This window comes from Balaenoptera ricei, chromosome 3 (assembly GCF_028023285.1).
Source record: "Balaenoptera ricei isolate mBalRic1 chromosome 3, mBalRic1.hap2, whole genome shotgun sequence".
Classification (NCBI taxonomy): Eukaryota; Metazoa; Chordata; class Mammalia; order Artiodactyla; family Balaenopteridae; genus Balaenoptera; species Balaenoptera ricei.
Genome location: NC_082641.1, coordinates 179301366 through 179313410, shown reverse-complemented (window position 1 = coordinate 179313410; position 12045 = coordinate 179301366). Strand labels below are relative to the sequence as shown.

General features: G+C 53.0%; 1 protein-coding gene across 2 annotated transcripts in view; it reads right to left on the bottom strand.

Moving 5' to 3' along the window:
- The window catches only part of SH3GL1 (SH3 domain containing GRB2 like 1, endophilin A2), a 33155-nt gene extending 23595 nt beyond the window's left edge, over positions 1-9560 (bottom strand). The window contains exon 1 of one of the 2 annotated variants that reach the window (XM_059918740.1): positions 9338-9560. In XM_059918740.1, coding sequence (XP_059774723.1) covers positions 9338-9382 — 45 coding nt within the window. In that variant the 5' untranslated portion in view covers positions 9383-9560. The remainder of the gene's footprint in view (positions 1-9337) is intronic. The other variant, XM_059918741.1, reaches the window with a different exon arrangement.
- Between the last annotated feature and the right edge of the window lie 2485 nt (positions 9561-12045).

The window sequence follows — 12045 nt, the reverse complement described above, 5'->3', positions numbered from 1 at the left end:
CAGACAATCACTCAGACAATCACGGCTCTGACGACCTGAGGCCATCAAGCTGATGGACACCTGCGTGCCTGCCTGCGTGCCTGCCCAGAGGCAGCCGAGGGGCCTCATCCTGGGGAGGCAGCTAGCAGGAGACGAGGAGGGGGCCTTGGGAGTGAGAAAGTTCCCAGTTTCCTTCCCGAGGGGCGTCCTAAGTCTCCGCTCACTCCTGGGGCCGAGACCCAAAACGACAGAGGAAAAACCATCAGTCAGCTGCTCCGCTTTAGACAAAGTGGGACTGGATTGAGGTGTGCTGGCCAAAGACATCTGAATTATCGGCCAAGGTGGTGTCGGGGGACTAAACACACAGACTGAACGGTGCCACTTACTGTCGGGCCTCTCCCCAGACACTTGGGAAATGCACCCTCACCCCAGAGCTCTCTCTTCTGAGCCTTAATTCAAGTCTGCAGGATTTCCTGGCTCCACGGGAAGACGATGAGGGGCAGGGAAAGGGGTGCCAAGAGAAGAGGTAACACAGGGACAAGTGAGAAGGTTATTCCCACCGCGACGCTCTTTCAGTACCCCTCGTTCTGGCAAGGAAAAACTTTCTGGTGGGCACTTTTTTTCTTTTTAATATTTTTTTGGCTTTTTATTTTTATTTTTTGGCCGTGCCACGTGGCATGTGGGATCTTAGTTCCCCGAGCAGGGATCGAACCCATGACCCCTGCAGTGAAAGTGCAGAGTCCTAACCACTGGACCGCCAGGGAAGTCCTGGTGGGCACTTACTGTTTCAGCAACTTTTTAATAAGAGGGACCAGACCCCAGCCTCCAAGGTAAGGAATCCAGGAGGAATCAATTACATTGCTTTGTTTCTGGTGATCGAGTTACTATGATTTAGAGGAAGAAACAACATCAAGATCCCTTTTAAAATAAATTTAAAAAGTGAGTCTATTTGAAAGTCAAGTTAACTAATTGATTCAAGCCACAGGCTAGGTGGTTGGTTCCAGGTATTTACTGCAGGCCCAGGAGCTGGTGTGATGGACACAGCACCTCGGGGAAGGTGGCGGGGCTCCCTGGGCCTCAGGGCGAGGACAGGGAAGGTTAGGGCCCGCAGGTGAGGAGGCTGGCCTCAGGTGCACTGGGCCTACGAGCTTGTTGCATTTCCAGTACCAGCCAGACGGGCAGGGACCACCATCTAGAGGGTGGCTGGGAGAGCCATGACTGGGGACGAAGATCTGGAGGACACGTGCACGAGCGGTGCTGGGTGCCAGGGAGGTCCCTCAGGTCCTGGAGGGAGAAGGCCCAGAGGCAGGGTGGCAAGTCCACAGGGGGAACCAACGGGGCAAAGCGGAGGAGGGGGTGAGAGAGCTGGCCAGCTGACTCAGGACACAGGAGAAGAGGCAGAAGGGCGGCCATGTGTGGAAGCCAGGGAGGGGCTGCACACAGGACCCGGGCTAACGCCGGTCATGTCTAAGAGGTCAGAAGTCCAGGGGCAGAGAGCAGGCTTCTGAGGCCAGAGTGGTGGGGCCTGGGGAAAGTGGAGCCAGGGAACTCCTTTTCCCAGCAGGCTGGGCACCTCCAGTTAAGTTCAGGCCTGGCTGTGGGGTTGAAATGACAGAGACTGCCCGTGACACAGGTCGGGCCCCTCTGGGCCAGTCATGCACCAGTCCCTCGGCCTGGAGCCCTCAAGACAGATCCTAAGCCAAAGGGAACAACCTCTGAGCTTTGATTTCTTATTCTTTAAACCAGTCGGACCTGTTCCTGACCGAGGCCTCCACGGCCCTGCCAGCCACCTGGCTTCGCATGGGCACCGTCACTGGCACCGGACAGCCCCATTCCTGCTCTGAGAAGGAGTCCACCATTTCTGACGACTTGGCCAGCAAGCCACAACCCGTGGGGACCTGGGCCTGTCACCAGCCGCCAGGCCGCCTGCTCCCTCAGGAGCTCACACCCAATGAGAAGAAAAGCGCACTGGGTGTGAGGATGTGCTGGGTGTGTGGCACGTGGGCAGGAGACCACCAGGGAGGGTGGAGAAATATTTTGGGGGGGGGGGAACCCAGGAGATGGCAAGGATACAGGAAGATACATGCAGGGCTCTGAGGGCAAACAGGAAGTGGACAGGGAGACCCGGGCTGGGGTGGGGAAGGAGGAGGGAAGGTACGAGCCCGAGCAGACCTGTTGGACTGGAGCGTGCTGGCTGCGAGGGGGAGGGTGGGATTGAAAGCCGGGACCGGGGCGGGGGCTCCGGAAGGTCCTGAATGCCAGGTTGGAGCTGGAACTGCACCCCAGATCGGTGGGGGACGCTCCCCTCAGCAGACCCCAGCCCTGACTTCTCTAGTTGCGCCCACACGGCCGCCCCACTTTTGCGCTCTCATGACCTACGATGCGGGGCAAACTCCGTCCAGCTGACCTTTACTGAGTTCCTGGGACGGCGACCCACTGTCCTCCTCACGGCCCACCCCCTCCTGGAGGGTGGGGTGGGGGGCAGCTCACGTCACTGGGCCGTGACAGCCCGGGCGGGCGTGGTACCGCTGGAGGGGTTTAATGCCCAGGTGTGGAAATCTGAGCATCCAGGCAGCAGCTCTTCCCAGGGCGGCCACGGCTGATGCTGAGTCAGGTCCTTCAGAGGAAATCGCACGTCTGTTTTCCTGCTGTGGTTGGGAGTCTCCGCGTGACCCCCCTCTCGGGCCCAGTCAGCAGGTTTTTCTAGGAGCTGAGTGGAAAAGGAAGACGAGGCCATCCTCTGGGAGCCTGAGTTTGTGGAGCCCTGGTTACTGCTTAACAGGAAATGAGCAGAATCGGACCCAAACTGCAGTGCTCGAGAGAAGTGGATGCAAACCCAGCCCTGGGGAGGGGGCGGGGAGAGAAAAAGTTTGGGTGGGGGGGAGGAGAAGAGAAAGAAGGACAAGAGGAGGAGGAAGGAGGGGGTTGCAGAGAGGAGGGGAGAAGAGAGGAACCGGCTGCTCCACAGTCTGATATATCCTTCCTCAGCTTTCCAGGGACAGCTTTAAAAAAGAACCAGAAAAAATCGCCCGACACTTCCCCGGGCACTTAAAAGCCAGGAGGGTTTGAGCACAGGGGGTAAAGATGCCTCAACGGGCCTGCTCACCCCTCCAGTGGCTGGAACGCTTCAGCATCAAACCCTCCTTAAACCTCAGAAACCTCACCCCACCCCCCGCCGTGACCTCGAAAACCAGAAATAGAAGACAATCTGACTTTCCTCTGCCACTCCACGGCCAACGGCAGCCCTGCAGTGTCAAAATGTGCAGATGCCTCTGAAATCCTATGGAGGAAGTTGGCTGCACGCCCCAAATTAAAAACTAACTTTCCCCAGATTGGATCCGTTTCAAAATACTGGCAACAAAGAGGAGAGGGCTGAGACAGAGACCAGGGCAGAGCTAACTGTGGCCCACACCCCAGGGTCAAAGGCCATGGGACACGCACACCAGAGGCAAATGGCAGGCCTGAGGGGCCCGGTCAAAGACTGTCAGTTTGTCCTCTGAGGAAAGAAGCAAAGAGATGCGCAGATGGACACCTGACGGGCGGGCGGAGAGCTCAGGCCCCCAAAGGCACTAAGTGCTTGCTTGGATGTTGGCTCCGGAGGGAGGCTGGGTGGATGGGTGGTGGGTGGTGGGTGGGTAAATAGCACCATTTCCTTAGTTCACTTGCTAAGTCAGTGACAGTTCTGGGGTCGCAAAACTGTGACAGCCTCCAATTTCTGAAACCAAACAGAGAGACACTGTGGAACCCCTAACCTCACAGGCTGTTATAAAGTGGCACACGGAATAAAATTAAGTATCCTACAGCTTTGCCTCAAAACATACCCAGATAAGCAGGGCGATTAGCTCCCACGGGCCCTCTTTGATAAACTGCTCTTTACTACACACAGGACTCTGAGTCAGAGGTGAACTTTAGGTCTGATGTACCGCAGTCATGGGCAGCAGAAACAGAATATGATGACCCCTTGGTCCTGGTATGTTAATAACAAGAGTATGCAGGATGCTGCTTGGTTACAGGGCCCCTCCCTGATTGCGAACAGCGGGTCCTGCCCAGGAGGTCGGGTTAACCTGGTTTTACAGACGGGCCTGGGAAGTGGTGGAGTTTAAAGAGGCCCCTTGGCTCCTTTTGGGAAGGGCAGTCTCAAATCTCTTCTGTAGCTCCACAGCGCAGCCTAAAACACAGGGCTGGTTATTCCACCCAGCAAGCTGGGGACGGAATACTGATGGAGCAGGACAGGATCATCTCCGTCCAGGGTCCTGCAGGGACACTGCTAGGTCAAGGGTCTTCCTACAGAATGAGTCAGCAGAGTGGCTTCCTGTAAGAGTGGACTTAACCCAGTTCCCATCGCACGTGGACATGGCAATGGCCAAAGGCCCTTCCCAGGTCTGCTGTCCTGAGGCAGAAGGTCCTCCAGAGGTTAGCCTGCAGCTGCTCAGCTCAAGGGTCTGGGCCAGGGACCACCCCCACCCCCAGACCTCGCCTGACACCTGTCGCTCCCGGCTTACAGGTTCCACACTTTGATTCGTGCTGAGACTAAGGGGTTACAAATTCCAGATTTTTGTATCCTAAGATCACTCCATGTCCACTACTTAGCAGGCCAAGAACTTTGCTGGGAAATCAAAAGCATGATTCCATAAAATGAAGTTTAAAAAATAGGTCAGAGAGACTTCCCTGGTGGTCTAGTGGTAAAGAATCCGCCTTCCAATGCAGGGGACACGGGTTCGATCCCTGGTCGGGGAACTAAGACATGCCACGGGACAACCAAGCCCGTGCGCCAGAACTACTGAGCCCACGTGCCACAACTACAGAGCCCACATGCCACAACTAGAGAGAAAACCTGCATGCCACAACTAGAGAGGAGCCCGTGCCGCAGTGAAAGATCCTGCACGCCTCAACGAAGACCCCGTGTGCCGCAACTAAGACCTGATGCAGCCAAAAAAAAAAAAAAAAAAAAGTCAGAGCAGGCAGTGTCTGGGGACGTCAGACATTCCCCCAGCTACTGCTTACTCCAACACGTTGGGGTCCTGGGCCCCCCGTCATACCCCCACCCCATGCCTTTCCCAGGAAGCTCGATCTTTCCTCCTAGACACAAACCCGGAGCCTAGCGAGTATCCAACAAACATCAAAGCTACGGGATATGACGGTCATGAATTTCCCTCCTAGCTCGGACGGAACCAATCTTTCAGTTTAAATTCTCTCCCTCCTTTCAGGCAAAAAAAAAAAAAAAAAAAATCAGGCCAGCATTCCAGGCAGCTGCCAGCTCTATCCCTAGTTACACTCTCAAATCTCCACACAGCCCAGCCACAAGAATTATCAGGAAACCAGTTAGAAGGTTAGGCCTGGAAATTAATGTCACCCAAACACACCACAATGACAAGTGAACTTTTGAGCCTAGATCTCGCTACTGGGTTCCTTTACCCACCTCAGTTCCCCAGAAAGACTCATAAAAGCATCTCCCCAGATTCTAGGTGTGCACGAGTACCAGAGGGCTATTGAGTGGCATTACACAGCGAGGTCAGAGGGGACCAAAACCACGGGCCCGAGACAGACGCCCGTTTCTTTGGCTGCTTCACTCCATACATTCAACTTTCCTCAGCTCAGGTGAGCAGTTCCTATTAAGAAGTAAAAACTCACAAACTTCCCACTCAAGCTCAAACCGATTTCATTTGAGACCTGAAAGTTTTCACCAGAGATGAACTGGCGTGGAATTTGCCAGTATACTGCCAGACACCGGGACCTGATTTGTTACCAGGGTCACCAAGGAGGTAGAAACTTTTCATTAACATCATAGCCTCACCTTCGAGAAACCCAGCTTCTCTATTCCCAGCTCTCTCTCACACATCCACCTGGCTTCTATTTCTCAATTCAGAAATGACGCTCCTACAAGCCTTGGAAATCAAGAACCCGTTTCAAAGTAGGGTTTCTTGCTACAGAAACGTTGGCGCTTCTCTCAAGCGGGGCCAGATAATTCTTTGTTGTGTAGAAGGCTGTCCTGTATGCTGTAGGATGCTTAACAACCATCCCCAGCCATTACCTACTCGGTGCCAGTAGCACCCTCTCCCCAAGGCGTGACACTGTCTCAGACGTTGCCAAATGTCCCTTGGGTGGTGCACAGGGCAGGAGACGGGAGAGGGGAGGGTTAGTCGCCCCTAATTGAGAGGCACCAATGCAAGCTTGTACCTTCTTAAAAATGCCAGATGCCAAAAGACACTCTGGGGTTCTCCTGAGGACTTGGGAGGGGGAGACTTGGTGTCTGGATGCTGAGTTTTACGCACGTGTCCATCTGCGTATATGTGGTTATCTGCATTTCGAGAATTAGGAAAAGCAGGCAGCTGCCAGAAGAATGCCCAGGAAGGATTTTTTGTTGTTCTTCTGTTTGGGTAAAATTATCCTCACTTTTCTCAAACCATAAAACAGTATTTCTCAACCTCAGCACCGTTGACGCCGGAGCCGGGTGACTCTTGGTTGTGCAGGGCTGCCCAGTGAGCTGTAATATAATTAATTACCACCGAGTTGTGACAACCCAAAATGCCTCCAGACATTGCCAATGTCCTCTGGAGGGTAGAACTGGCCCTGGCTGAGAACTACTGTCCTACAGGAAGACAAATGCCCCCAAATCCTTTTGTGTAAAAAGGGGACAGCGTTTACCCTTAGGCCAGATAAATGAGACCAATTGAGACCGACTGGTTTAAAGCATATCACCTGTTCACGCAGTGAAAACTCAATACATATTATTACGACTTAACAAGAATATTACCTGACACAGACGACCCTACTTGAAAGAGGTGTTCCTAAGATCAAGAAAAGAAACACAGGGCTTCCCTGGTGGCAAAGCGGTTAAGAATCCGCCTGCCAATGCAGGGGACACGGGTTCGAGCCCTGGTCCGGGAAGATCCCACATGCCGTGGAGCAACTAAGCCCATGTGCCACAACTACTGAGGCTGTGCTCTAGAGCCTGTGAGCCTCAGCTACTGAGGCCCGCACGCCTAGAGCCCGTGCTCCGCAACAAGAGAAGCCACCGCAATGAGAAGCCTGTGCACTGCAACAAAGAGTAGCCCCTGCTCGCCGCAACTAGAGAAAGCCCACGCACAGCAACGAAGACCCAACGCTGCCAAATAAATAAATTTATAAAAAAAAAAAGAAAAGAAACACACAAAGAGGTGGACACATCCAGATAAACAGCGGAGGTCTATGGAAACTATTGCAGAAGGGAATGGAATACAGCCAGGGTGATTCTTGAGAGCACAACTCAACACGGAATCGGTCAGGAGGCCAAGACAACGGCTCTCAGAGGAGGACGTATCGCAGCAATTCTTTGGGACTGGGCCTCAGAATATCAAGATGATAAATTGACCTGCACCACCAGCTTGCACTGCTCTGAGCTTTCCGGATTTCCAAGTACTCCCCACAGGTCTGAATGCAGGCCATCCTTCTTTCCCCGAGAAGAAAGGCTCTGGTGGATGGCCTGAGAGGCCCAGCTAGTTCCTCCGGCACAGCGTGTCTGCTGGGGACAGCATGGGCCACCAGCATGGGCCCTCATGGCTGGGGTCGGGGTGGGGCGGGCTTCCAGAGACCTGTCTATATGAAGGAACAAAGTGGCCCAGGAATTCTTCCGAGACCCATAGTTCCTGCGAGAGGGGTTACATCAGGGCCCAAGATAGTAAGCAGCACTCCAAGCTGCTCTGGTCAAGTGTGCAGGGGTAGGGTCTGAGGCCTGCTGGGCAAGGTCTAACCCAGGGCCAGATCACTTAATTCCATCCTGCTGGGGCAAAGGGCTGTACTCTCAGCAACAATCCTAGAATCCCTCTGGATTAAACCTCTCTTCCTCCAGGGTTTAGCCTGGAGTCTAGAGATAGACCCCAAATATCTTTAGCCCTGGACAACTACTAGGGTCATTAGTTTTCTCCCTCAAGGGGCAAAAGGTCCCAGCTGTGTATTACTGGGGACTCATCTCTCTTCCCTCCCACTGGACCTCTCCAAATTGTGGGCAGAGTCTGGTTTGCCAGCACGGGCGAAACAACTCCTATGACTGTTGCTCGTTCCTTCCTGGAGTCTATCCACACAAACTCCAGACCCAAGGTTCTCATAGGATCAAGGGATCTGGGACTTCTTGGATCTGAAATTATAAACTGAATTTTGCATTCGCCCAGTTTTCTGAAGAGTGGATCCACTCAGCTTTCACCAGACTCATGAGCAATGGGGCCTGGACTTTCCAAAACACCTATTCTATCTGTCAAAGTAGAACACTTATATGCTTGGATTCTGCATTCCACTTCTGGGAACTTATCCTGTAAATCCAATCCCACCTGTGAGCAGAGATATTCACTGGCTATTCACGATAGTATCGTTTGCAGCAGAAAACTACTGGAAACAACCTAAACGTCCATCGATGGACAACTAATTAAATAAATTATGACAGACTTCCATGGAATGGAATGCCACATACCCATTAAAAAGATCCAAGAGGCTCCAGGAGTAGCTCTGGGGGAGGGGGAGGGGGAGGGCAGGGGGGGGTTCCCCTAAGGACATTAGCAGCATCCGAAGACATCCGTGGTCGGTGGGGGGAGCTCCTGGTATCGACTGGGTAGGGGCCAGGGATGCTGCTCAACGCCCCACAGTGCCCAGGAGGGCCACCACAACAGAGAATGACCCAAGGTGGAGAATTCTGGCTCTAGTGCGATCTCCGAAACACATTTAATGAAAAACATCAATTACACGGTTCTGTGTAAACGATGTTACTGCTACGTGCGTGTTTTTAAAGGAGAGGCATACCCTTCTCTTTGGTAATTGGTGACAGTCCCCGTCTCTGGGGAGAGGGACTGGATGCCTGAGGGACTGAAGTGGGAAACTGACTTTTCACTCTACCCTTTCAACTTTGTACCCGGCCCACTGAAAAGATTTTTTCGTTTGCTGTCTTTAAAAAAACAACAAAAAAAGAATTGTTCTAGACACAAAATTTCCCTTATCTTGGGCTCTCTAGCAAGAGTCCTGTGTCGACAAGCTCGGGACTGCTTCTTCCCCTTCTCTCCCTGCCCCCTCCACCCCCCGCCCGCCCGCCCTTTTAGAGGGAAGGACGGGAGAAGAGGGGTCCACGTCCGGGGCCAATCTCTGGGTGCACCTCCGCGCCTCTAAAGCGTCTGCCCACCCCTCTCGAGAAGACTGGAGCCCACATGGCGGGCAGGGTACGGGCCACCTCGCACGCAGACCCCCGCCCCTCCTAGGCTGTCCCCACCTGGCGGGGGACGAGTGCCAACGCCGCCCCCTCAGTACCCACGGCTCCCTCCCGAGCCAGGGCCTGGCCTGGCCCCCCTCCGAGCAGCCTGTGGCCCGGAGCTCGCCCCCCGCCTCGGCCTCCGCTCACCTGGCTCGCCTTGTAGAACTGCTTCTTCAGCCCCGCTACCGACATGCTGCCTCCCGCCGTCGGGCCTCCCGCGCGGACCCAGCGAACCGGAGGGACCGCACAAGCGACAGGCTTCCGGGCGCCGCCAACCCCCCGCGCGCCTCAGCGGGCCCCTACGGCACCGCCTCCGCCGCCCTCCAGCCAGCTCCGCGCCCGCCCCGGCGCCGCCTCAACCCCTCGCGCGCCCGCGCGGCCAGGATATTACATGGCAACCACACACTTCCGGTGCCGGCCTCCGCGCGCGCACGCGCGCCCCCGGCCCCGTCTGCGCACGCGCGCCCCCTGCCGGCCAGGCAGCGCACGCGCACTCCGCCTGCGGATGGAGCGGCCGCCTAGCCCAGTGAGTGGACTGGGGCGAGCCTAGAGGGGCTGTGGCGGCTGCAGCGACCCCTCGAGTCCCGGAGGTGGGCCTGACGTCTTAGGAAAGGCGCTTAACACCTTTTTGCAGAGGTTGGGGAGGCGAAGGGGCAGGTGGAACTCCAGAGGCTGGGTTTACAAATCTTCGGATACCTGTTCGGTAATCTCAGCTGTACCCAATTCTTCTGTGGTCTTCCACCACCATCCTGTCCGGCCCCGTGTTCATCCATTCAGTTGCCCAAGTCAGACATCAGGCTATCACTTATAACTCCTTTCCACTACCCCAACTGTCTTCTGCCCTGATCAGACCATTCCACCAGCCTCCTCTCTGGTGTGCCCACTTTCAGGTTCTCCCCTCCAATTCATCCTCTACAAGGCAGCCAGAATGATGCTTCTATAACACAATTCAGATCACATCAGTCCCCTGTTTAAAGTCCATCTACTGGCCTTAGCATACTCTCCCAATTTCTTAACATGGGCTACAAAGCTTGTATAATTTGGCCCCATCACCTTGTCTAACTTCGGCTCTCTTCATTTTCTGTAACCCATGGTCCCTGTTGCCTGTGGATTTTGCTAACGTTATTCCTCTCATGCACATTCTTCCCCAATCTTTCCCCCGTCCGTTGTGCATAAAAAAGAACTCTATTTGGAATGTCACCTCCTCCAGGAAGCCTTCTCAAATTGAAACATGTTTACTGATATTGATTTTTTCATCAATTGTTATTTTTATTGAATGAATTGGAAATTAATAATGAATCGAAATGAGTAAATGAGTCCAAAAAGAACAGGGTGGGGGCCAGTTGCACAATGGATAACGTGTCTGACTACGGATCAGAAAAAGAACAATAACGTGACTAGAGCTAAAGTGCTTGCAACTTCAGTGCTGAAATCTCTGACAGAGTTGAGTGATTTTGTAAAGCAGAGGATTGCTGGAAGTTTACAAGTGCCTCAACAGAAGGAGTAGATCAGAGGATTGCTTTAGAATATGCATGCCCCAACCTCTTTCCCCAAGATCCTGATGGGGCTATTATGAATAGTTTGAAAAATCTCCCATGTGATTCTGATGGGCACCCTGAATGGTGATCCACTGGTCTAAATCAATTCAGATGCCAGAATGTCAGAGAAGGAAGGGAAAACATCCTAATGGTTCAGATGAGGAAACTGAGGCCTTGAGTAAGACATGACTTGCCCAAAGTGATGTCCTCAAATTTCCTATTTTTCCACATTATTTCCAACCAATTCTACTGATTTAATTATGCAATCTACAGGATAAATAGAATTCCAAAATTGGGCTAAATTTCACTCTTCTCTCCTCACTTCTGTTCTGCTTGAGAGGTTAAATTGGTGCTGAAGAAAACCTGTCCTATGGCTTGCAGGCTGACTCTGAAGGTCTCTGTTCCGTGTGAGGCTTTTAACTTACATGATCACACAGTTTAATTAAATGATATTTAAGTGTACACTCAAATATTTATTGGGTACCTACTAATGTATGTCACCGGTAGGTTCTGGGGATACTGTGATAAACGATTCCTGCCCTCATGGAGCTAATGACAAAAACAGAAATGAATTCATTAACCAATAACACGCTAATAAATAAACACAAGCTGTAATTGCTCCAAGAAAAAGAACAGTGTTGTTGTAGGAACTTCATCTTGTTGGGGGTTGGGGAAGAAAGCTCCTCTGGGGTTTCAATCTAAGATCTGAAAGTTAGGTAGAAATCAACCAGGAAAAGAGCTGCGGAAAGAGTGTTCCAGGCGAGGAAACAGCATGTGCAAAACCCTGAGGATTAAACCAGAAATATCCATTTCATTCATTCCCTCTGAATATATTTACTGCCTCTCAAATGCTTCTGAAGCGATACCCAGAGTTTATTTAATTTTATTTTTATTGTTAATATAAAAATAATTTATAATTTTAAATTGCTGTGGATGTATTCGGCCTATGTCCCATTAGGATAAAAAAAACTTTAGTCTTCAGCTCAATCGCAGCTTCAGGTTGCCACCGGCGCCCTACGTAAAGCATTTCGTCATGACGTAGAGCCTGACCCTCCCTCCTCCCAGAGACATAGCCCTTGAGCTCAGCCAATCACAGTGCGGGGCTCTCAACTTGACACCACCTACCGCCAATCGCAGGGCGCCTGCTCCCTGCCAACGACAGGCGGCCGAGAAGAAGCCCCGCCCACCGCGGGAATATCAATAGGGGAGCCATGGGAGCAATGGAAGCCTCGGCTCTCGCGAGGATGCTCCCTGAGCTCCCCTCTTCCCGAGGGGGACCGTCACGTGACTCGGCATCACCCAATCCGCGCGTGGGCC